Source organism: Phocoena phocoena, chromosome 9 (genome assembly GCF_963924675.1).
Source record: "Phocoena phocoena chromosome 9, mPhoPho1.1, whole genome shotgun sequence".
Taxonomy (NCBI): domain Eukaryota; kingdom Metazoa; phylum Chordata; class Mammalia; order Artiodactyla; family Phocoenidae; genus Phocoena; species Phocoena phocoena.
The window spans coordinates 83442549-83469397 of NC_089227.1; the positions used below are offsets into that span (position 1 = coordinate 83442549).

Consider the following 26849-nt stretch of genomic DNA (forward strand, 5'->3'; position numbering starts at 1 on the left):
ATTTTGAGTTAAAGGACTTGAATTGTTTCTTATAGAGTCTTTAAGCAATAATTATGATTTTGCTAGTGGAAAATCAGTTATGTTCTTTACCACATTTGAGTCCTGTGGGAGTCTCTTGTTCTTGGGAGGTTGTTAATCTTTTTGGACTTTGTGTTAGAAGAGATCCAGGCAAAGAATATAATTATAGAAAAAATATCTCTGGAAAGACCAGTCTGGTATTACTGGTTAAAATCCACTCCTTTTCCCCCTCTCCCTTTCCTCTCCTCCCTTGAACTTATTGCCCTCCTGTTACTCTCACTGGGGCAATCTTCGTTGCTTTAATATTCCCTTGGAGTGATGATGCAACAGGATAGAAATTCTTTACAAGTTTTCAGGGGAAACCTTCAGAAGCCTCAGCACAGCGACTGTTTCTTTGAAAGAAATTATTCACAGGGATTGACATGTTTTACTTAGAGAACATTCATCAGTTATCAGTTTAGGTTTTTTGAGTATTGTTTTGTTTTGAAAAAGCATAGATCTGGCCTCTTCTACCTAAAGAGTAGAAAATTATGCTAAGTGAAATATACCAAACACAAGGGACAAATATTTTGTGATTCCACTTACATGAGGTGTCTAGAATGAGCAAATTCATAAAGACAAAGTAGAATAGATGTTACCAGCGGTTGGGGGAAGTAGTAATGGGGAATTATTGTTTAATAGGTACAGAGTTTTTGTTTGATGATGAATTCATTCTGGAAATAGTGGTGATGGTTGTACAACATTGTGAATGTACTTAGTGCCACTGAATTGTACATTATAAAATGGTAAATTTCATGTTATGTATATTTTACTACAATTAAAAAAATTTTTTTTAAAGAAGAAGGGCTGGATAAAATGTATTTAAATTAGTTCAGTGGTCCTTAAACTGGCTGCACAGTAGAACCACCAGGGGAACTTAAAATCCTAGTGCCCAGGCCACACTCCAGACCAATTAAGTCAGAATCTTTGGGGATGAGATATAGGCTTCTGCAGTGTTTAAACTCCCCGGGCAATTCCAGTGTGCCGCCAACTTTGAGAACCACTGTTGTAGATCACAGTTCCCAGCTGTTTCTCCTACTGCTGTGTCAGAATCTATGTGCAGAGTAGGCTTTTCTTACTGTCAGAAATGATCAAAAAATGTTGATGTATATGATGCCATTCCACATTTTGTAAATTTTAGGTAAGCAGGATGAGATTAAGGGAATGTAATAGAACGCAGCATATTTTGAGAGTAAAATAATTGAGGGGTATATTCAGGAATACCAAGAGCAGGGAGCACGCATATAAATTCCATATTCAGGACAGAACTAGATTAGGGAAAAGTAGCTGCATATTATATGACAGAATATCTAGAACAGATTAATATTTCTTTCAAATTAATAAGAAAATTAGAAAAATAAGCAAAGCATTACGAACAGTTGTAAAAATGAAAAATAGTCAGTAAACATAAAAAGAGTCTCAGCCTCACTAGTAATGAAAATTAAATCATTTCCCTAACATCCGATGAGCCAAAATAAGAAAGCAGGGTAATTAAAAAATGTGAAGGCGACCCCTGGGGCTGCACGTGAACCCCCAGGCGCCCTGTGGCCTCGAGGCAGCCGGCAGGCGGGGGTCAGGACCTGCCCCAGCCTAGAGCCTGTGGACAATATACAGGTGACAGAGCTATGCTCTCATTTCCTTTTGGAAGCAAAATGAAGGAAAAACATGAAAACAAATTAAAGATTTAAAGCTTTTTTTTTTTTTTTTTAACGTGTGAAGGGAGGTTTTGAAATAATGGGTATTGTTCTGTACCATTGGTGGGAATAGGATTGACAAAGTCTTTTAGGAGGACAGTTAGGCAGTATCTATTAAAATGTCAAAATGCATATACACTTTAACCAGCAATTCCACTTTTCTGCTACAGAAATACTCGGAGGTGTGCTCAAAGAAGCATGTACAAGCACTGTAAGCACCCTAAAAGTTTATCAGTAGGAGAGCGGTTAAATAAAATGGGAAAGCTGTGCTGTGGGTACTAAGCAACTGCTTCTTTAAAAATGAGATTATTCTAGTTGTACTACCGTGAGAAGATCTCTATGGCAAAATGTTGAGTAGAAAAAGTGAGTTATACTAAAATATGTGAATACGTGTGTTTTCTTTCATCACATAAAACTGCCTTTCCAGCATGTATTTATGTGAATGCATAGAATTTGGCCTGTACGAAAGGATGTTCATCAAATTGATGCCTCTGGACAGGTGACTAGATTGGGGAAGGGTGGATCAAAAAGAGAGCTTTGACTTCATCTGTGTTATTTAAATTTTTATACAGAAGAGTACAACTAGGATAAGTAGCAGAAACTGACTAATCTGAGACTCCTTCAAAGAGAAGGTGGAAATTTTAAGAGCATTTTGATTAATGGGAAGGAGACAGTGTAATGGGTAGATGGGGTATGGAGCTAGAGAAGCAGAAGTGTTGGCTTGAGAGAGGAGTGTCTTCATTGGCTGTCCCTTGAATTCTCTAATTTTATCTTTCCTTCCAAACTTGTTCTTCCCATGTTTCTATGGGAATGTGTTTTATGGGAAAATGCGATTAAGAGAAACCAGTGTTTCTGCTAGCACTACTACCGAACATGGGGACATAGGATTGGTGTTTCTAGTAAGGAAAGCCACTTTCATTATCTCTATGAACAGAGGTCAGTGGTACAAATAATTACCAAAAGTGAGCAAAAAAATCATTTTGCTTTTATTTTCTAATGCCCTTTAAATATCCATTTGAGTATGATTGGGACTGTCAACCTGGAAGTTCATAATTTTAAATTACAGTTATGAAGCCACAGTCCGAAAATTCTTCACTTTTCCTTCCCTGCTACATTGCTGTTTTCCTGTAGGGTATAGAAAACATCACCTTTCAATGTGGTTTGATTTTAGCTACCTTCTCTTTAAATCTGTTACATATTCTCTGATCTCTTCAGTAGATATGGAGTTGGCAAACATTTTGCTTTGAAAGGCCGTTTCTTGGTTACTGAACCTAAATGGACATCTGGAGCCTCAAAATTCCTCATCTCGGGTACATGCAGAACAAAGAGAGAGGAAATGGGAGGAGAAGGGTACTTGGGAATATATAAGGATAAAGCATTGTTGGACAGCAAAGTAACAAAATTTACAAGTGGAAAATTTCTAGCATAGTAAGAAATATTGTTTCATTTTGGCCAGATTAAAACTTACAGTTTTAGAAAATCTTTTTTTTAAACCATCTGTGATTTCCACATAATCTTTACTATTGATTGCCACTGGCATGAGTTTAATACCTTTTTTCTTTGCTGAGTGTGCCCTGGAAGGAGTGGTATTTTCTACTCTCTGCTGGTTTGAGGTGGGCTTACTGACCACGCCGGGCACTTGAAGCCCATCTAGAGCCCTAAATTAGAATGAGAGGCTGGGAAAGCTTGTTGCAGCCCAATTAAAGGATAGCCGGAGAGGATAGGCTTTACCTTTGCTGATCCTGTTGATTGTTTCCCCTGCGGATTAAAGACAAACCTTCCTTAACAAGCGCATTGAGTAGCTTGGGTTTCCAAAACTCTCCAGGACCAGTAATTAATCCAACTGGTAATGAGAGCACAGTGCTGAATTCTGGAAAGGAGTCATTTAACTCTTTCTATACTGGACAGCTCATTTACCCTTATTAATATCCCTTTATTAGCACTAGTTATTTGGGACAGTATGAAAATAGTCCGGTGGAAAATTGCTTCTTTCAGTGAAGTCACATTATCTTTGCACTTAAAAGCAAAGATTGTCCTTCATCTCTAAACTGTGCAGTCTTGAAAAGTTAACTTTTGTAGTAGAAAGTGCTTTTTGCCTCTTGTTTGATGTAGGGGCAAATTTTGTACAGTTGATAGTTAGTACTTTAAAAAGCTAAGATCTGACTCTGAATTAGAACTTATTAATTTCACTCTGGGCCCATTTTTTTAACTTAAAGAGGTTTTTGCCTGTGGAAGTAACCTTTCCTTTGTGCTGTTTCCGTTTCTCCTGCCTCTCATATTAGCCTCTACTGTCTTCTTCCTGGGGCTTTGAAACATTTCCCATCTAGAAATTCTAGCACATAAAACATCTTTTAAAAACTTTCATTTTTTGTTAATTTAGAGATATTTGGCCTTCTTATTTCATTATCTCCTCACTCTGCTGGGCGTGGATATAAAGAACTCTCCTTTTGGAGACTGGTAATGGGATTAAAAGAAAGAGGAAGACTTATAAAAGTCTGTGGTATGAGTTTATTTTGTTTATGCATCAGAGAAAGCTATTATTTCTTTATATGAAGAAATATAAATATTGTGTGTGAGAACTAAGCCTTTTCCTTCTCTATATAACTGAGGCTAGAAAAAGACACTCCCAGGAAGCCAGGATAAAGGGAAAAATGACTTTGAGATGCACTTTCTTAAAATAACTGAAGAAGTGACCTCATGAGCCAGCTGATAGCCTGGGTTTGCAAATGGATACATTTCTGTTAGCCTGCTGCTTGATGCCACAGAGCCAAATATATAACGGAGTATATAATACCCTATCCTGCAGGCAGGAGACTGTCTGGGAGATGGGGGGTACTTAGAAGGAGGTGAAATGGCAGGCTTGGGGCAAGAATTAACGATGTAAGTACAGTCAGCAAGAACTATCTTTATTAGGTAAACATTACTGATTTGGTTTCATGCTTCCCTGTTATGTACCAATTTCTGTCATCTTCTGGTAAAATAGTATTTAAATGAGAACACTTGATATTTAAATAGGCTCTTTAATACAAGTTTTGCTGTACTCATTATCTCATTAATACTTAAGTATTCCCATTTCTATTTTTTTTCTTTCTCTATTTTACGGCTACAAGCCCGTGTCCTTGCGTGTGACTCATGCTAAAATTGTCCTCTCCTTTTGGTCTTAAGAGGCACTATGAGTGTGTTCTTAGATGAAGGATGCTGCTTATCTCTGGTACACTATAGACCACCAGGTTCAAGGGAAAGCAGTACGTCTGAGGAGGAAGATTATAACTTGATAAACTGCTTCTCTTGCCAAAAATCATTGTCAGCAATTGAGAATATTCACAAAGTAGGCTCCCCTTCTCCCCCAGTATACACACACAGCGTGGTTACCATGCCAGGAGATAAAGAAAGGTAGTTGTTTCTGTGGTTTAACATCTGTCTGGTCTGGATTTGATTTGTAAAATAAATCTGAATGAAATTCATTAAGATCAACACATGCTTCAATACGTATATCTGTATGTCAGACTCATAGACATTGGACTATCTTACTAGAAACTTTTTAGAAGAGTTTAAGAGTTATTTTCCCTTTTTATTAAGTAAAGCCCATTTATTTTCATATATTTTGTGACCAATCATGTTACCAAACTCTCATTGTTTATAGTAGTTTTTTCATTTTATCCTCTGGGGATTTCCAGATACACAGTCATACCATTTACAAATAGTGGTGATTTTATCTGTTTGTCACCTCTTATTTCTCTCATCTAATTGTTCTGATTACTACCTCCAGAACAACATGTTGAAGACATATTGACCTTGACACCATAAATGCATGGACGTTCTAGAAGGGAAATAAGCTATAGCATCAATAGTACCTTAGGGGGCGGAAATCAAACATGGGGGCAGATATTCTTGATCTTATAGGAGCAAGTGTATGAAATACAGCTTAAGATGTACTTTACCAACATATGTATAATTCTCTATCACCCATGGAGCTATAGTGACCTATGAGAAACAGACGGTTCTCACAGTCACATTTTGGGGCTCTCCATAACCCTCCAGGAAGGCTCTCTTTTATAATCTTAGAATTTGTTTGGAGGCACAAACACATCCCAGACATCTTTCATGACTACTGATGACCACACTCTTGTTTTCCAGGCCCAGCTTCGGGCGTTTATTCCAGAGATGCTGAAGTACTCCACAGGTCGGGGAAAACCAGGCTGGGGTAAAGAAAGCTGCAAGCCCATCTGGTGGCCTGAAGATATCCCATGGGCAAACGTTCGGAGCGATGTCCGCACAGAAGAGCAAAAGCAGAGGGTGAGGGTTCCTCTGGCCTGAGTTTCCTATTGCTTTTCCATTCTGAATCAACCACCTCATTTTTGTTATTCTACTTCTTATGCTATAAAGTCTAAAAACATTTGTGTAATAGTCAAACCTATCCCCCAAAAGAGGTTTGATATTCTCTGATTTATAGCCTTTCCCATTCATCACTCCATCACTGTAAAACTTGGGATGGCTCTGTGAATTTACACTTCTCTCTACATAGTTGCCTTTTGGAGCAGTTTTAATTTTATAAGGTGCTTGGAAAAACTAACGAAACTTGAAGTAAAAGGTATTAATCACTTTGAAGACTTGAAATGTCCTTATTTCTGATTAGCAAGCATCACTGTTGAAAATATAAATATAGAGAGATGTGAAGTTAGTGAAGTCTGCTGATAATGAAACTTATTTTAAAAAAGAAGAAAGACTAAACCAGGTGTCCTCCCTTACTTGTTCTGCATACTCATTTTTTTCAGTTAGATCCTCAGATCTACTGAGGATCTCGAATAAAGGGACTTCCCTGGTGGTCCAGTGGTTAAGACTCCACACTCCCAATGCAGGGGGCCCGGGTTCGATCCCTGGTCAGGGAACTAGGTCCCTCATGCTGCAACTAAGAGCCCACATGCCACAACTGAAGATCCCACGTGCTGCAACGAAGATCCCGCGTGCCGCAACAGCAGACCCGGCACAACCAAATAAATAAATAAATATTTTTTAAAATCTTAAATAAAATTCTTGATGAAAGAGTAACCTTCTTCTGTGAGAAGTTTAACAGTTGGCCTCAGGAATACCCAAAAGTTAAACCCGACTTTGATCAGGAAGGAAACCAGTGTGAAATTGTTGGTACTTGGTGCTGAATTTCTTTATGTCCAAATCGGTCTGTGGGAAATAATCCTGAGAGAGTTACTCCATGCAAGTTTGGTTTGGTTTGATAAATAAGCAGCTGCTTATTCCACAGTAGAACTGAATAACCAACATTCTTTGTGACTTAATGTGCTTTTCTGGTCTTTTGATGACAGGTTTCATGGACCCAGGCACTACGGACCATAGTTAAAAACTGTTATAAACAGCATGGGCGGGAGGACCTTTTGTATGCTTTTGAAGATCAGCAAACACAAACACAGGCCACAACCACACACAGTATAGCCCATCTTGTACCATCACAGACTGTAGTCCAGACCTTTAGTAACCCTGATGGCACTGTCTCGCTTATCCAGGTGAGTAAACCTTCTGGTTACCAGATTGTGGTTTCTGAGGCAGATCAGTGGGCACCTCACCTCAGACTGGAGAAAGTTGTCTTTTTTTTTTTTTTTTTTTTTTAATTTATTTAATGTATTTATTTTTGGCTGCATTGGGTCTTCATTGCTGTGTGCTGGCTTTCTGTAGTTGCAGCGAGTGGGGGCTACTCTTTGTTGTGGTGCGTGGGCTTCTCATTGTGGTGGCTTCTCTTGTTACGGAGCATGGGCTCTAGGCGCACGGGCTTCAGTAGTTGTGGCATGTGGGCTCAGTAATTGTGGCTCGCATGCTCTAGAGCACAGGCTCAGTAGTTGTGGCACGTGGGCTCAGTAGTTGTGGCTTGCGGGCTCTAGAGCTCAGGCTCAGTAGTTGTGGCACACAGACTTAGTTGCTCTGCGGCATATGGGATCTTCCCAGACCAGGTCTCAAACCCGTGTCCCCTGCATTGGCAGGCGGATTCTTAACCACTGCGCCAACAGGGAAGCCCAAGAAAGTTGTCTTTATATAAATTCTTGTATTAATTTTATACAGCTCCCCAAGATCTTCCTACCTGAACTCTATTTTTTGAATAATATTTTAAATTGTTTGCATTTTGCTAAATACAAAGCTATAGATAGCATTTCTAGACATTTCCAAATCAAAGCACTGTAAAAATGGCTTCTTTTTTTTTTTACCATTTCACTCTCTCAGTGGCCAGGAAATATTCCTTCTGAATTACCACTTCTGAGGTGAAACGTAATTTGTTGGTAGATAGAGGGAGCGTCTAAAATTCAGATTGGGGAGAGAGTAGAGAGTTGGTTGACTGACACTGGGCACCAATGATGAAACATGATGGCTTCTCATAGTGACTTATATGGTTGAAGTAAAACTCTGAAACCCATGTTAGTGTCTGAGATGTGATTTTAGTAATTCATTTCATATTACAAGGCATATTAATCATTACCTCTGCTGAATTTGGGATTATCTGAACTTAACTTCTGAGTAAAGGAGAGGTTGAAGGATCCATCCACTGACACATCACTTTCCATGTTTTTTCTTTAGGTTGGTACAGGGGCAACAGTAGCCACATTGGCTGATGCTTCAGAATTGCCAACCACAGTCACTGTTGCCCAAGTGAATTACTCTGCTGTGGCTGATGGAGAGGTAAGAAAGGATTCTGTCTGTTTCCACTTAAATACTCAAATGTATAGGTGAGGGAGAGGGAGGGTCCAGAAGATGAAGAGACTGTAAGTAGCCTACGCGTCTGTAGCATTGTTTTATTTAAACCGTTTAAGACATCACACCATGTCAGTTTTGTGAAGTAGCTTACTCTGTGTATGTTAATTATAACAATCGAAATTTATGGATCCTTATGATTCAGGCATAACTTTCAGGAACTTACAATTGTATACTTGTAACATAGGATTTAGTACTTTTATGCTGTGAATCCCAAAGAATTTATCTTTGGACTTTATGAAAAAAAATAGATCATTAAAACTAAAGCTGACTAAAACATTCTTTGAAGGGGTATATATATTTGTAAATCAGTAGACATGATTTATTGCATTTTAAATGAGCCTTTGAAAAGACTTCACAAGAAAATCCTTTCCTGGGAATTCCCTGGAGGCCCAGTGGTTAGGACTCGGCCATAGCGCTTTCACTGCTGTGGCCTGAGTTCAATCCCTGGTCAGGGAACTAAGATCCCACAAGCTGCGTGGCACGGCCAGGGGAAAAAAAAAAGGAACAGGAAAATCCTTCCCTATCAAAACTGAGATAATTATGGGATGTTAACTTAAAGGAAGGTAGCTAACCTTTATTGACACTCGGTAAACTAAGCACTCCTCAACCCTAGGAAGTATAGGTTCTGTTATCATCTTTGCTTTATACATGATGAAACTGAAAGGTTAGGTGACTTGCCCAAAGGCGCAGTGTAAGTGTTGAAGCTGGGTAACGCAATTAGAAAAATGTTGTCTAAGCTCTGAGCCATTAGTGAAGTTCAGGAAAGGGTTCGTTAAGTCACTGTGGACTTTTCACCTAAAGGTTATACTTCTGAAATTTGAAAAATAGTCAACAAATGTCAAAGAGCAATATCAGAAATAAAGCTAAAAATATTATCTCACCCTTGTTCAAAACCATGGAATATTTCCACTCAGAACACCACAAAATCACTATCATTTGTGCATCTCAGGGAAGGGAGAGAACTGATACAGGGTCATGGCTAGCAAGGTGAAGAGAAATACAGCAGGCTCCTGTCAGCCGGCATGTGTTGAGCCCCCCGCTGTGCTGCAGTTGAGGTGTTAGATATGTAGCGTTGATTTACACAGGAACCCTGCTCTCAGGGAGAGAGAAGCATCTGCATAAATGAACTGTGGTTCCTGCTGTCAGAGAGGCTGCAAAGTGGTCTGTAGCTTCAAGAGAGAGTGTTTCCAGTGAGGGAGCCTGGGAAGGTTTGGGGCAGGAGCTACCCTTTGCTGTTCCAGTATAGAAAGGTAGAAGTCAACAGATTTACTTTTAAAGGTATATAAACATCATGAAAGAGAATGGATTAGCTGAGGGGAAAATTCGTCAGTCCCCAAACACTAAAACTAGAGGACAGACACTCCTTGAAGTGTGAAAGAGGTAGCAAAGACAGTGGTGGGTACATTTATGGGATTTGTTACTTTTTACTTTTTGACTCAGTCAAAGTTATTTAGGCATCTCCCTACTGAATGTTTCCTGGGTACTCTTAAAGAAAGTAACTTTGAGTTGCTTAAACACTTCTCTAGAGACTAATTCTTTGAAACCCATTTTACAGAATAACTTCACACAACCAATGTATCCAAAAGTTCATGGAAAATATGAAGGATACAAAAATCTTAGTCACATATCTATGGCTTTTCCAGCACACTGATGTCGTTTTAAAGTCATCGTGTGGAAGTGTGTGAATGATATATACAAATAACCTGTTGGTTAATACCCAGATTCAGTCAGATTAAAAAAATTCTAACCCCACACTTACAATGAAACAAAAATATGAAGAAAAGAAGCATAGGTTATCTCAGAAAGTGGCAAAATGTTTTAGAGTCTATAGTTTGCTTCTGTGTGCCTTCTGATTAGATGTTGACATGGTTGTCAGCATCTTAGTTTTGAGCCATGAGGACTGTAAGTAGAATATCTCACTGACTTGGGACAGATAAGACCATATCAAGCCAACAAAGCATTGCATCAGGTGCCTCAGTAGAAACACCCTACTGCCTGTATGTAGCATTGTTTCTCCAAGGAACAGAAAGTTATTTACAAAAATAAACAATACCTATACTTCTGGAAGTTTTAAGGTTATTTCGTTATCCTAGCCTTGCCAGTGAGAGCTCTTACATTAGATCATACTGCATTTAACATCCAGTTAGTTGCAATTGGTTACATTTATAAGAAGGACCTTCTGTGGGCCTGTCTCTTCTGGTAATAAAATGGTCTCCCAACTCTGAGTACTCTGTGTGCTGAGAATATCGAATAATCTAAGTAGTTATAAAGAAACCAAAAGAATCTCTAACCTAATGCAACTTAAAACTAATTAGGGACACAGAACAAATTACATAAACATTTAGAAATGAATAAGGAAAGAATTTCAAAATAATATGAAATAAACTATATATATTGATTTCAAAATACACAATTTCCATTTTGATGGCATATTTACAGTAAAAATGGATTTGAGAATTTATTCTGTGGTAAGACCACCAATTGGTATGGGTGATATTAATTGCATTATGTGTCAGAAAAATTGAAATTTGAAAGAGAAATGATATCGGATAATAGTAGGACATGTGCTTCTGTTAGAAGAAGAAACCAAAGTACAGAGACATTAGAGACATGAATTTTAAACTGAACCATCAACACATGTAACAGTTTTGAAGTAGCACGGCTTATTTTAGGTGGGTTTTTTTTGAATATCAATTTTTGAATATCAGTTTATTTGAAATATAGGTATGCTGAAGAGCAAGTAGGGAGATCTGAATAAAGGAACATGTTCTTCATCTATCCATTAAGTACATGCTTTCTGAACCATGTGCCAGACACTATGTATACTATAGGTAGAGGAGAGTAAAGACCATTCTTGGGCTTCCCTGGTGGTGCAGTGGTTGAGAGTCCGCCTGCCGATGCAGGGGACACGGGTTCGTGCCCTGGTCCGGGAAGATCCCACATGCTGCGGAGCGGCTGGGTCCGTGAGCCATGGCCGCTGAGCCTGCGCGTCCGGACGGGCTCCGCAATGGGAGAGGCCACAACAGTGAGAGGCCCGTGTACTGAAAAAAAAAAAAAAAAAAAGACCATTCTTGCTCTTAAGGAGCACCCAGGTAGGTGGTAGAGAAAATGGCAATCAGATAAGGATCTAGTGGAAGCAAGCCCAGAGTACTGTGGAACCCAGAGGAGAGGTCCTGAGCCTTGGACTATAGGGAGTTGTCTTTAAGTGGAGTTGTCTTGGCTCTAATCTCACCTGAGCTCAGACTAGAGGGGTGAACAGGAAGCAAAGGATGGGAGTTGTGTTCCTCTCAAAGGGAGCATCACAATCAGTGCATCACAGTGTGAAAGTGTGGAAAAGCCAAGGTGGTTCACGGTAGCCAGAGAGACAAGGATAGCCACAGTTTGAAGGGCCTCACTGTAGTGGGTCTCTCTCAGAAAAGCACAGAAGCTAACTGTACATCCTCTGAATATCTTTCCCTTCTAGAGTTTGTGGCCTTTCTCTGGGACATGGTGACATCCAGGCATAGATAACCACACAGTGGCTCCCAAAAGATGGAAAGGGAGCACAGCAAGAGCTCAAGCAAACACAACTCTAAAGCACTGAGACTCAAGAATAGGAAATTCCAAAGAAGCGTTAACACCTGAGCTGATTTATTTATTACCTGTCATTACTCTGAATAGAAATCTCTTCATCTGCTTCTTCCCACTTCTCCACCCTTTACTACCATCCATTAATCTTTTGTGCCACAAATTTAACTTCCTTAAAGTATACTGTGTACGGCAACATTCTAATACCATTTTCACTACAAATATAGCTGTAACCAAATGTATATGTATTAAGTTGCTGCTGTAGAGTATGAGTACTTGAGAGAGCTGCACTAGGCCATACTCAGCAATGGGATGGGCAGAAATATAGAGGGGCAGATCTGGAAAGAGGGAAATGCTACAGGGCTGGCCAGCTTCAGCTGGTGTTCTGAGTGGAATCATCAACCATCTATGGATTGGCAGTGTAACTTGCCATCTAAAGTGGCGTTGTTTGCAGTGATGCTCATTGGAATAATGAGATCAAAGAGGTAATACCTTAAGAAGCAAGAGTTTCGTGAATTCCTGAGTGGGCAACTTTGCAGCTCTACAGGAAGGAAGTAGGGCATCTCTGGCTCTTAATGTTGGGCCCTGAAGGCTTGCTGGCACAGCCCACTGTCTATAAGAACTCAGGGCAAATACTAATGTAGCTCAAAGGAATGTCTCATTCTCTGGGGAGCTTTTGACAAACATTTGGAGGAGCACTGTGACAATCCAAGTATAGCAATAGAGCCAAAGTGGGAGACATTTTATTTTATTTTATTTTATTTTAAATTTTGTTTATTTTATTTTTGGCTGTGTTGTGTCTTCGTTGCTGTGCATGGGCTTTCTCTAGTTGCGGTGGGCGGAGCCATTCTTCGTTGTGGTACGTGGGCTTCTCATTGCGGTGGCTTCTCTTGCTGTGGAGCACGGGCTCTAGGCGCGTGGGCTTCAGTAGTTGTGACACGTGGGCTCAGTATTGTGGCTCGCGGGCTCAAGAGCGCAGGCTCAGTAGTTGTGGGGCTTGGGCTTATTTGCTCCACGGCATGTGGGATCTTCCTGGACCAGGGCTCGAACCTGTGTCCCCTGCATTGGCAGGTGGATTCTTAACCATTGCGCCACCAGGGAAGTCCCACGGGAGGCATTTTAAGTATCTGTGTCTCCTAGAGCTTGTGACACTTTCTTTGGGACACAGTAACATGAAGGCACAAGTTTACCACTCACTGCGCCCCAGAAAGAGCTCCAGTAAACACAGCTAACATCCTGAGACCTGAGTCTGTAGAAATAGTATACATGAGCTGCTTGATTTATCACCTACCGTATCGTAGAATAAAAACTGCTTTCACTACCCCTGTTGCTTTTTGGTTTTGGGTGGAGGGGTGGGGGCGGGGGGCGAGGGGATACTTAACCAGTATTTATTGAGCAAAATGGACTGAAGTAGCTAGATTCAGGTATCCAGGACTGAAAAAAAAATCTCTAAACGGCAAAGCATTGTACTAAAGTCAGTGGTTCTCAACCCGGGGCAACCCCTGTACCCCTCAGAGAGGACATTTGGCAATGTCTGGAGATATTTTTGATTATCATGATTGTGGAGGATGTATTAGCATCTACCGGGTAGAAACCAAGGATGCTGCTAAACATCCTACAATCCACAGGACAGACCTCACAACAAAGAATTATTTAACCCAAAATGTTAATAGTGCTATTGTTGAGAAACCCTGTTCTAGATCTAGAAAAGATGAATTCTAATCTACTCTATATAACCAGATAGTATGTTTTTGTTTGTTTGTTTTGTTGCTTGTTTCGTTTCTTCATAATTCCTCCCCAGTAAAAGAAAAGCAGGTTTTGCTACATTAAAAAAATTGTTTACTGAATTTGGCAGTTTCCATCAAAAATAAAAATACAAAATAATTTTGATATATAATTCCACTTCTAGGAATTTACTCAGTAAGTAGACTCACATAAACTATACAAAGTAGTGTGTAAGGATATTCATCACAGTACTGTTTGTAATAGCAAAACACTGGAAACTACCTAAATGCCCATTAAAAGATGTCTGGTTAAGTAAATCATGGTGTATCCATATAATATAATGCTATGCAGCCATTATTATGAATCATGAACGAGTGAAGCAGTTTGATACATTCCAAAGTAAAATCATTTCAGAGCTGTATTGTTTATGAAAAAAAGCAAGGTACAAAAGGCATGTAGCAAGTACTGCCATTTTTCTTGAGTGTGTGTATGTGTATGTGTAAATATGCTCACATATCAAGAGAATATCCCTGCAAAGATGCATGAGAAATAGAGAAATAGGTAACAACAGTGGCCTTTGGGTAAAGGGTCTGGAGTACTGGCATTGTATTCCCTTTGGTACAGTTTGAACTTTTTTAGAATTATACTTATGATTTATTCAGAAACTTTAATTTTAGAATAGGTACTATATTGATATGACTCAGATATTTCAAAATTTATGTAAAAGGATGCAATGGAAAATCTTCTTTCTGCCTTCTATCCAACCTATTCCCACAACTCCTCCCTCTGCACACACTGAGGAAAATATTTTCAATGGTTTCTTTTGTGTCCTTCCAGAGTTTCTTTACGCAAATATAAGCAAATTCAAGTATATATTCTAATACCCCCCTTTTTAACACCAAAGATATGCTAAAAACCCTGTTCTATACGTTGTAATTCATGTTAATTTAAAAGTATGTATGTATTTGGCTGAGCACATAGCAGTTTTTTAGAAAAATGACTTTTAAAAATCATAATCCTTTTGTGAGTTTGATTTTTTAACTATCATGTCCTTTTCTGCCTCAGGTGGAACAAAATTGGGCCACGTTACAAGGAGGTGAGATGACCATCCAGACGACACAAGCATCAGAGGCTACCCAGGCAGTGGCATCATTGGCAGAGGCTGCAGTGGCAGCTTCTCAGGAGATGCAGCAGGGAGCCACAGTCACCATGGCACTCAACAGGTGGAGGCAGGGGTGGGCGATAAAAGAGGAGGTCGAATCTGTCCCTGTATACAGATGTAAAGAGAAATGTTGTACCTCAGTTTGTCACAATTGGCATTTGGAACTTAATACTCTTAACCCATAGGATACTGTAAGTTGTTTTATAATCAGCCCTCACCTACTGCATTCCCATCCTATCCCATCCCCAGCAACCAGTCCAGCCTGACTTCCAGCTCAAGCCTTCTGGTCAAGGGACATGGGTCCCTTTTGCTTTATCCTATTCTGTGCTCCTTAACAGACCAAAAGCAGCAAGATGTAAGTACTTTGTGTTTTTAAAGGGACCAAAGGATGTAATAAAAAATCAAGAAGCTTCAGGATTGATTTTCCTTTTATCCTACTAAGAAACTGCTTTTTGTTATGGCTATTAATCCATGTTTTAGCTGGTCAGGAGCTGACTTTACTGACTTTCAGGAAGTTTGTTTCCCTTGCTTATCAGTGACTTCGAAATAAAATAAGTTTTGGATTATTGGGAGAAACTGAATTTTTTTTCTTCAGATATGTTTAGGAAGGATACTGCAGAATGGAATACTCTAGTAAGAGGTAATTTCCAAAACTAAATTGTTTTGTTCCGTGCTTGGTTCCTTCTATTCGTTGTTGACAGAAAAAAATCATCCCCATATTATTCTTCTTGTTGTTCATTGCTTACACAATTTTATTTTCAATGGACCCAGACCTTTTAACTAATGGTTAAGAGTGTGCTTTGAAGCCAGGCTACTTGGGTTTGAATCCCAGCTCTGTCACTTACTAGCTGTTTGACCTTGGGTGATTTACTTGAGCTCAATGCCAAGGCTTTCCTCTATGTAAAATGGTGGGGCGGGGGGGTAAAAACAGTGCCTACTTTGTAGGGGTGCTGTGAGAATGGGAAAAGTCAATGCATGTGAAATCCTTAGTTCAGTGCCCAGCATATGGTAAGGTTGCTGTTAACATTACATGCAGCAGCTGTTAGCCTCAAATAGTCTTTGAACTCTTGTGACATGCCAGCACTCTACTGGGTAAGGCTGTAAATAAAGAATGCTCTAAGATATAATGTCTGCCTTAAAAGAAATCATACTGTGGGCTTCCCTGGTGGCGCAGTGGTTGAGAGTCCACCTGCCGATGCAGGGGACACGGGTTCGTGCCCCGATCTGGGAAGATCCCACATGCCGCGGAGCGGCTGGGCCCGTGAGCCATGGCCACTGAGCCTGGGCGTCCGGAGCCTGTCCTCCGCAACGGGAGAGGCCACGACAGTGAGAGGCCCGCGTACCGCAAAAAAAAAAAAAGAAATCATACTGTGAATGGGGAGATTGATTTAAGTAAAACACATATTACTCAGAGTGTAATTTACTGTCCAAATGTATGGTGTAGACTATGAACATAGGAATTCAGAGTAAGGGGATCACTTCCTCCAAAATATAAAAATCAGTTGAAGTTTAGATTGGCTGTGGTAGACACTAGAAAGCCTTGATAGGCTTATGTACAGAAGATTTCCATCAAGCTGTATAGTATAGTGGCTGAGAAGAGGGTTCTGAGGTCGTAGAGATTCAGGTTTGAATCCTACCTCTGCCATTTAGTTGCCATTTGATCTGGAGAAATTTAACCCCTGAGCATTAGTCTCATCATCATTATAATAAGGATAATTTTCATCATGTAGAATCATAAAGATTCAATGAAATGATGTATATAAAACTCTCATCAAAGTGTCTGGCCTGTAATTAGCATTTCAAGAATTATACTTATTATCATTTAACTTATATTTTAAAATTTGTCTACTTAGAATTGTTTACAGCGAGAAGAGATTAAAAGTAGAAGGCCAGTTAAGAAGAGGCAGTCCAGGTATGACTTGTCAAAGGTGTGGAAACTAGTAGTAAGAGTGGAGATAAAGTGACTGATTTTGAAGGAAGTATGGTAAGGACTTGGTGGTTGGTCAGGTATAAAAAACTGAAACATACACAAACGCTTCTCCTTCCAGAGTTACCAGTGAGTCCCTGAGTGACCTGGGATAGAAACTTTTTTCTTAGCCCATTGAACCATATCACTTTTCAGTAACATGAAAGTCTTATTTGATTCCTTACACTTTGACTCAATCCTACCTGTACCTTTGAGAGAGGACACACAGATAAACTTCCTGAAAGCTATGGCCAGAGTGAAACCTCCTTCCTTTTGGTCCGGTAACCCCTCACTGTAGCGTGGGGTCTAAAAGGCCACCATCAAAGACCAGAAAAACTTCATTTCATCGAGCCAGCACCTTTGCTATTCCAGTGAAGTGAGAGTGTCCTGGGAACCCTGTACATAGTGGAAAACATGAGGCACATTCTGGCTCCCTTTAGTGTAAGGACCAGGGCTTATTTCTAAAGGCAAGGAGGGTAATGGTTTCCCCTGAGGGCTTGTTAACAAACTCAGATGCAGCTGAGGTGGCTCCAGTGTTTACTCCAAAGGAAGGAGAATATGGTTCACTGTGGCATGTAGGAGTAAAGAGATGTTGAAATCTGTTTGCAATCAGATAGTTCAACACCCCGATGAGTGTTGGGGGATGGTGTGTTGCAGCCTCTGCTGAGGGTGAAGAAACCAAGCCTGGCAGTGAAGACTAGACTATAGCAGGCTACTAGGGGAACATCATGGGCTTCTAATTCCAGGAGCGGTAACCCACTGTCTAACGTCAGGAGGATTGGACTTAAGACACAAGCCCTTTGTGTTTGCTTCTCTATGGGATGAGACCCATTCCCAGCCTCTCCAAAGAATTCGTTGCTGGAAGTCGTCTTAGTGAAAAGTACACTGCGAATCGGGTCTTTGTTCCTGTGGTAACAAAACGATTTCCTAGAGCTGCTCCCTTCCAGCCTCTCTTTTTCAGGTGCAGATGGAACAAGCATGGTTCTCTGACAATCACCTGCACCTCTGCTGCATTGTAAACAGCAGATGTGGGTGCAGAGCAGAGAGAGGCAGGCAGGCTACATGGAATGGCAGCTGGAGAACAAGAAGGCAGAGGGGTTCTCTCAGCTGTTGAGGGGAAAGGGGATCAGGACAGGTGCAGGACAGACCTTTTTTTCAACCATGCTGTTAAAAGAATTTTGTATAGCAAGTTAGAATGAGGGCCCTGGGCTCAGACAACCTGTAGCCCACCCTCCATACCCAAAAGGGGTATGGAGAAATTGTAATTTAAAAATCTAGAAGCTAGTTAATTTTAATTATTTTCAAAATACAGAATAAATTAACACTTTTAGGAAGGAGATAGAGAGAGAATCAAAGTGAACAAATGAAAAGCAGAGCGTCACACCTCAGACCTGTTCACCCTGAACAACCAGACAGGAAAGGAAATGAAATCATCATTTGCTTGTTGCAATACAGTGATTAATTTGAAGTTTCAGGTCGTTGGTTAAGTTGTCCTAAACTTACATTCCCTCTTACACAAGTCCTGCAAAGCCAGTACAGTCCTTGCACATAGAGACAGGTACATGATAAATATTGGTAGACTGAATCTACATTTGCTCTGGTAGAAATTTATGTGATGTTGTTGACAGGAAGACAGTTTTTACTGAGTGTCTGCTGTGTGTAGTGCTGTGACTCAGTGCTATGGGGAAACAAACGCTCAAGAAAGTTAGAGTTGCTGTTCTTTTGCTGTGAAGAGACTTTGCTTAAAGAAAAGAAGTGAATCATGTTTCTAAAGAAAAACTTACTCTTACCTTTTTTTTTTTTTTTTTTTTGCGGTATGCGGGCCTCTCACTGTTGTGGCCTCTCCCGTTGCGGAGCACAGGCTCCGGACGCGCAGGCTCAGCGGCCATGGCTCACGGGCCCAGCCGCTCCGCTGCATGTGGGATCTTCCCAGACCGGGACACGAACCCGTGTCCCCTGCATCGGCAGGCGGACTCTCAACCACTGCGCCACCAGGGAAGCCCAACTCTTACCATTTTTTAAAATGAAAATATTGACTTAAAATTAGAGATCTTACTAAAATAAAACATGGCTTTAATATATGAACTTGTATTTATTTGTCCAGTAACATGGGATGGACAACCTAGATCAGAAATCCTCTCTGGAAATAGAGGACAGGGACTATGCAACTGCCTCTTTTTCCTATAGGTGAAGGTGGGACACTTGCAGATAAAACATTGACAGAAAAAAGGTGGGGGCGGGGGGCTTGTTAGAAACTTCTCATTTGTAACTGGTTTGGAAATGACTTTTGTCGAAAAATTGCTAAGTGGTAGCTTAGAGACATTTTGATCCCTACTCACCTTTTAAGTGAAGGTAACCTTTTTCTCGCAGTACAGTTTGATCACTTCCCATGAAGTCTAATGGTTAGAATAGACTTGAGAATGATAGTCTGCTGACCACAGGCGTCACCATTGTCTTTTGCACCATGTAAAAGATCCATCCATTGCTGCTTTGCCCCTGGCCCCTGAACATGGCATGCAGTAACTAACCTCACCGACCTGTGGACCTGTCATCCCTGTCGGACCCCTCATCCCTGGCATCCCAGATTGCTTTAGTTGTTGCTGCTTCACAGCTTTTCTTCCAGCATAACATATTTTAGAAAGGCACTAAAGAAAATGATTTCAAATACTTAGAGCTTCAGACATTATAAAATGGGTATGACTGGATACAGGGACTCTTCCGGGTCAGGGCTTGGGTGGCTGCTCTCCCCCTCATAGCCTGTGAAATTTCACCCTGAAAGCATGTGTCCAGGAGTGGCAGGACATCACCTTTGATGGTCATAGAAATAAGATTATTGTAGATTGTGATAAAAGCAGTGGGGAAATGAGCAGTTGCTGAGGTAACCTGTAAACACAGCTCCTATTTCCATATAAACAGTTCTCATATACCAGCTTTCTTTTTCAAAATACCACACAGCTGAAGCATTTTCCAAAGAATATCCTTTTTGGCTTTCCATGAAGTCTCAGGTCAGAGTGTTAAATATTTTTATCGTTAATCCGTGATAGCTGAACACTGCAGAATTGGCTGGTAGTATTATTTGACACAAGTTTCTCAGAAAAATATTAAAAGTTAAGGGTCTAGGCACTAAATAATCATTCGTTTTACTATCTCTAATAAATAATTATAAAGCATCCTAAAATTAAAATCTACCTTGTAAAAGGTAAAGAATAGCCTTATTAGTAATTCCAGATCCAGGGTCCACTTTGGCTCTGAATTCATGTTATAGATACTATGGAATGACTGGCTGTGGGTATCACATCGGAAGTACGTTTTAGCACAGAGATTGATCTTAGCTTTTAAAGGGGCCGCGTGGAAACTCTATGATTCTGTTCAGCTTTTTGCTCAACCTCAATTCCATCCCCAAATTTTTTATAAAGGAAGTAAATAAATTTGAAATATGTAATCATGATCTTGAACTAAGTTAAAGGAAGCCTGGAAATTAAAAGTTACCACAAAAAAAAAAAAACAAAAAAAAAACAAAGTTACCACAGCTGAACAAATAGAAAAGGGGGTGGGGGGAATCAGCAGTTTTACATTTAACTTATTATTTTGAATAAATGTCAAAGAGTATTTATATGGGGAAATACCAAGTTAGGTAAGAAAAGCAGGCTATAAAACTGTGTGTACAGTATGATCCTGATTATCTGTTTAAAATTGTGTTTAAGATTAGAAGGAGGGGGCTTCCCTGGTGGCGCAGTGGTTGAGAGTCCACCTGGCGATGCAGGGGACATGGGTTCGTGCCCCGGTCCAGGTAGATCCCACGTGCCGCGGAGTGGCTGGGCCTGTGAGCCATGGCCGCTGGGCCTGCATGTCCGGGGCCTGTGCTCTGCAACGGGAGAGGCCACAACAGTGAGAGGCCCGTATACCGCAAAAAAAAAAAAAAGATTAGAAGGAAAATGGCTCTTATCTCTGCGTGATATTTAAAATTTTTCTTTTATACTTAATGAATTTTTACAAGTTTCTACATGCATTTTATTATCAGAGAAAAATAACTTTTTAAACACACACATAACAATTTAAAAAGCAAGGCAAGTTAGCAAGAAGGGCAGAATTTTCTATTTAATGAGACTTTTCTGTCCATTGGACTTCTTAAACTGCTTCCTAACATCCTTATAGTGACCAAGAAGTCTTCCCCAGAAGAATGATTATGTCAGTTGCTTTACTTGTTTGCTGACTCTCTTAGATGAAAGTGACACTGTTAAGTTTGGTACACATTGCTTTGCCCACAGTCGTGACACGTTTGCCCTAAATGGTCCACAGCTGCCCCCCGCCCCATCCTCCCCTACAGCTTGTTTTTGCGAGATGACTGCCATAGTTGTGGCAAAGTCTGCAGCTTCAGAACAAAGCTGAATCAACTAGCTTATTTGTCAAACCCAGGACTTTGTCCACCTCTGATAAACTAAATGACACCACCTCCTTTTCTCCATGCCCACTTTTGATACTCCCTCAGTAACTGTGCAGAGTGGTACCTGGTACTTTCCCAGGAGAGGTGATGAATTTATCTGGTGGGTTCTTTTTTTCTTTTCTTCCACATTTTAACATCTCTGAAGTTTGGATGGTAAACTATAATCTTACGATTACAATTGTCAGGATCTTTTTTTTTTGTCTGTGCTGTGGGACTTGGGAATCTTAGTTCCCTGACCAGTGATCGAACCCGGGCCCTGGCAGTGAAAATATGGAGTCCTAACCACTGGACCACCACGGAATGCCCAGGAACTCTTCTTTTTTTGCTGGCACATGAAACAGTAATACATTTTATAGTTTGTATCATCATCGAATCAATAAAAGTGGGTATTTATGCATATAGTAAAAGCATACAATAAGGAAAAGAAAAATGGGATACAAACTGCTAGAATAGTGTTTACTATAAATAGATGGCTAATATCTTCCTGTTATGCAGAGTGTTTGGTTTGCAGTGAAGGGAGGTTTATTATTTCATTATGTTTGTAGAGTCAAGGATTTTGGGCTTATAGTGATAATTTAAACTTTTAAGTGTTAATTTAGTTCTGCCTACCTATACATGAAGCAAAAGGAAGGGCTGAACTTTGCAAGATATTAGTCAACCATTACTTTGTATTTGGAATCATGGATGTAAACCAAATTGCTATTATTTGATATATTTTTATGTATCTTTTAAAAAAGTTTTATTTTATAGTGGAGTATAGTTGATTTACAATGTTTGTTAGTTTCAGGTGTACAGCAAAGTGATTTATACATATACACATGCCTATTCTTTTTCAGATTCTTTTCCCATATAGGTTATTGCAGAGTATTGAGTAATTATTTAATATTAATTGAATAGCAAGTCCAGGTTGCTGACTCCTCACATTATCATCCATCCTTAGCTATAAAAAGGCAGTTTCAGGGCTTCCCTGGTGGCGCAGTGGTTGAGAGTCCACCTGCCGATGCAGGGGACACGGGTTCGTGCCCCGGTCCGGGAAGATCCCACATGCCGCGGAGCGGCTAGGCCTGTGAGCCATGGCCGCTGGGCCTGCACGTCCGGAGCCGCGACGGGAGAGGTCACAACGGTGAGAGGCCCGCGTACCGCAAAAAAAAAAAAACAAAAACAAACAAAAAGGCAGTTTCAGATGGTCTGCCTTGTGTTACCGTAAAGAGAAAAGAGAAAAAGAAAACATTGTGATTGACAACCAAAATGGCTTTTGCATTGTGAATATGGATCAGAGCTTCCACTATGGCTTACAGGCACTCAATTGATCTTGATAAAGAAGGGACTGGGAATGCGTGCCTTCTGTCCTTAAACACCCATTTCCTAGGTTTAAAGAAAATCTCACATTAGCTGTATAAACGTGAAAGACTTGGGATTTCTCTAGCTATTTATTATTATCATTTAAAAATTGCTCTGATTCTGTCAATAGCCTTATGTGCTGGTAGGCTCACAAACATGGAGTCAGTGGAGAGATCCTAGGGAAGGCTGAAAGTTTGGTTTGTCTTGCTGCAGTGCTATACCTTTATTCAACTCATACATTCCCCCCTCCTCTTTCTATACCCACAGCGAAGCTGCCGCCCATGCTGTCGCCACCCTGGCTGAGGCCACCTTGCAAGGGGGGGGACAGATAGTCCTGTCTGGGGAAACCGCAGCAGCTGTCGGAGCACTTACTGGAGTCCAAGATGCTAATGGTAAGAGAGCATAAATATTTTATTGAATTTCTTCCCTGTTTCCACTTAAACCTTCATGACATGACTGACAACAAACCCTTCAGAATGAGGTTGAACTTTGATTTGAGTTTTTTTATATTGGTAGGCAATTAATACCTAGGAAAATTCTAGGAGCCTCTGATTCCTTTCACTAGTAGGAGACTTGGGGTTTCCTGGGAGGGAAAAAAAGCCATAATAATGGCTACCTAACTGAATGACTTATTTGAAAAGTGACTATTTGCTGTGACAGTACTTGCTGAGAGGGATTTTTAAATTTTCCATGGGGTACATTTTGTCCATTTTCTCCCATGGGGTAGATCAGTGTCCTTTACTGTAGCAGAGACTCTCCTGTGGGCGAGTGCATTGTGGTAGCGAGGAATGTTCTGACTATCTCGAGAAGGGCACCACCATCTCACCACAAGGTCAGCCAGCAGGCTGTGATAAAGGCGCTTTTCTGATTGATGCTCTGGGTTCTGCTTCCTGTTAAATGTGGCCTCACCAAGGACCTCCGGATTGAGCCAATAACTTGCCACCACCCTGCCCTTCTTTCCTGGCTCTTTGACTTCCTGGATATTGGTGATATCCTGAATAAACAAGAGGGATAAAGTTCATAGAAATATGATGACAAAAATTTACAGCTCCATCCCAGCTCTTTGGATCTACTTCAGCAGGCTCTGGGAGTCAGTAACGAAGTCTTGAGCTGCCTGGGAAGTGCCTCAAAAGTCTGAGTCAAAGAGGAAGACCAGTCCTGTTCTGTGAGACTCTGTGTGACTGTTTATTAAGCTTTTAAAATATACATATAATTAAGTAGGACAAATTAACTACTCTATGGTTTTTGGAGATTTGTAGTTTAAGGTCCTGGAAAGAGGATAGATAATGACATACTTTTATTTAGGCAGACAGTTCCTTAATGGCATTTAGTGGCTGAAGGAAAAGTCCCTGACACTTTTTTTAGGGTAGATCCCTAAGAACTAAATAACATGTTAGTTGGAAAAGTCTTTGAAGAAAGACACAATGCTGCATCCTCCTTCAAAAGTGGGGAGAAGAAAGCACTTCTGTCTCCCAGAGAAGAATAACAGGAAATGTAAAGAGCCATGTGGCTTCTGAGAATCATTTTCTTAAACAAAAAATCACATATTAAAACTACAGCCTGCTTTTTCTGTAGGGCTAGGGGCTTCCATGAACTAACCCAAATAGAGATAAAGTTGATCTTAGCCAGAACACTGCAAGGTAAAGGGCATCTTATAGCCATGTATGTTCAGGGTGAAATGGACCATAGTTGGAATTAAGGAAAACCTCCCTCTTGAGCTTGAATCCTACCCCTATTTCCTTATCTTTTTCTATTCCTCATTTCAGTCCTCATCTACCTTGAACAGAAGATATCTGACTGTGTGACATTCTTCTGAAGTGCAATTCCTGTTATTCACTATGGAACTACTAAAAATAATTCCCTGTGTGGGTTTGATGGGAGACTTTGTTATCCCTTCTAGTGGTCTTGACCTGTCCGGTTGAGGAGAAGAGACTGCTTTATAGTTCTGGCTCCTCCCTAGCCTCACCTTTTCAGGTAGATGAATTTATAGGTAAGTGTAAGGACTCTCTGGGGCTCCCGCCAAGTAGATCTATTCAGCCATGAGATAAAGGTCAACCACACCACTACTGTTGATTCCTGGGAGCTGCTTCTTTTCAGTAGCTTGGGTTGTGTGAATCAGTTGTGTTGACTTCATGTTGTTGGCTGCATTTGTGATAAGAGAAAATTATGATCTACATCCAAAAAGCCAGTGGTTCCCCAAAGCAGACCATTCCCTAGTTTGTGACCTGCCAACATGTGTGAACTCAGACTTGAGAGTTGGATTTACCACTTTCTTGGTGCTATATCAAATCAGACTGTTGAGTTGTGCCTTATCCTAGTAATATTAGGTGAAGGCACATATCATGTCATCTATCCCTTGGGAATCCAGAGGATGAATCTAATATCGGATATGATCCAGGTAATTCTGATGCTCTTTCTGCCTTCTAGCATTTTTACCCAGAGTGCTATAGGATTTACTCTGGGACTTGGAGCCAAAATATTCTCATTTAACCAACTAGTTCATCTGTCTGGAATTTCAAGGGTTCTTTTTTCATTATTCTTTCAGATTGTGTCCTATTGGCATTGTTTGTCACTTTTGTCATGACAAGCTTATGTTGTCTGCCAGTAGACTAAATTTATTATCAGGAAGAGTTTATTATCAGGAAGATGACAGCAGAACAAGGTGCTATTTGGTAACAGACACTACTGGGGAAAAAAATACATCCCAGATTCCAAAATATGGCTTAAATAAAAATCCTTCTAGCAGATGACTCTTCTAAGAACAATGCGGATATTGACCTGTTCCGACCTGAAGCAGGAGTTTCAGCATCTTCTGGGATGGAACTAGAGGGGATGGAGGACCATTGTGTGTGAAGCTTGACAGAGTACAGTAACCAATGTGAGATGGCTGGGGCAGTGTAGGTCAGTGGTTTTCAAGTTAAGGATAATGACACCTTCATGGTAGAAGTTTAAATTCCAAATTACCAAGGCAGACCAGACAAGAGATCTTGTATCTGAAGACTTCTTTTTTCTGGACCCTATCTCACCCCAACACTAAAGAGACTACTCAAGCACTAGCATTACTCTATTTCATTTATGTTCTCCCTTTTTTTTTTTTCTTATTTTAAAATTCTATTTTTTAAAATTTGTTTTATTGAAGTATAGTTGACTTACAATATTGTGTCAATTTCTACTGTGTAACAAATTGATTCAGTTATAATATATATACATACATTCTTTTTCATATTCTTTTCCATTATAGTTTATCACAAGATATTGAGTATAGTTCCCTGTGCTATACAGTATGACCTTGTTGTTTATCCATTCTCTATATAATAGTTTGCATCTGCTAATCTCAAACTCCCAATCCATCCCTCCCCCACCCCCCCTTAAGTCGGTTATCTTTTTTTTTTTTTAAGTTGGCTGTGCTTTTATTAATTTTTTCTGATATTGAAGTTTGCAGTTGGCTGCAGTATTTTTCGTTTTTTCATTTTAACATCTTTATTGGAGTATAATTGCTTTACAATGGTATGTTAGTTTCAGCTTCACAACAAAATGAATCAGTTATATATATACATATGTCCCCATATCTCTTTCCGCTTGCGTCTCCCTCCCTCCCACCCTCCCTATCCCACCCCTCCAGGCAGTCACAAAGCACCCAGCTGATCTCCCTGTGCTACGCGGCTGCTTCCCACTAGCTATCTACCTTACGTTTGGTAGTGTATATATGTCCCTGCCTCTCTCTCGCTTTGTCACAGTTTACCCTTCCCCCTCCCCATATCCTCAAGTCCATTCTCTAGTAAGTCTGTGTCTTTATTCCTGTTTCACCCCTAGGTTCTTCATGACATTTTTTTTTCTTAAATTCCATATATATGTGTTAGCATACGGTATTTGTCTCTCTCTTTCGGACTTACTTCACTCTGTATGACAGACTCTAGGTCTATCCACCTCATTACAGATAGCTCAATTTCGTTTCTTTTTATGGCTGAGTAATATTCCATTGTATATATGTGCCACATCTTCTTTATCCATTCATCCGATGATGGACACTTAGGTTGTTTCCATCTCCGGGCTATTGTAAATAGAGCTGCAATGAACATTTTGGTACATGATTCTTTTTGAATTCTGGTTTTCTCAGGGTATATGCCTAGTAGTGGGATT

At 40.2% G+C, this 26849-nt stretch overlaps 1 protein-coding gene across 1 annotated transcript in view; it reads left to right on the plus strand.

Annotated features, from left to right (window-relative positions):
• Positions 1-26849, plus strand: part of NRF1 (nuclear respiratory factor 1) — an 89669-nt gene that overhangs the window by 31870 nt on the left and 30950 nt on the right. The window contains exons 5-9 of the mRNA XM_065884004.1: positions 5889-6047; positions 7070-7267; positions 8328-8429; positions 14862-15019; positions 22977-23101. Of these exons, the coding sequence (XP_065740076.1) occupies positions 5889-6047; positions 7070-7267; positions 8328-8429; positions 14862-15019; positions 22977-23101 (742 nt within the window). The remainder of the gene's footprint in view (positions 1-5888; positions 6048-7069; positions 7268-8327; positions 8430-14861; positions 15020-22976; positions 23102-26849) is intronic.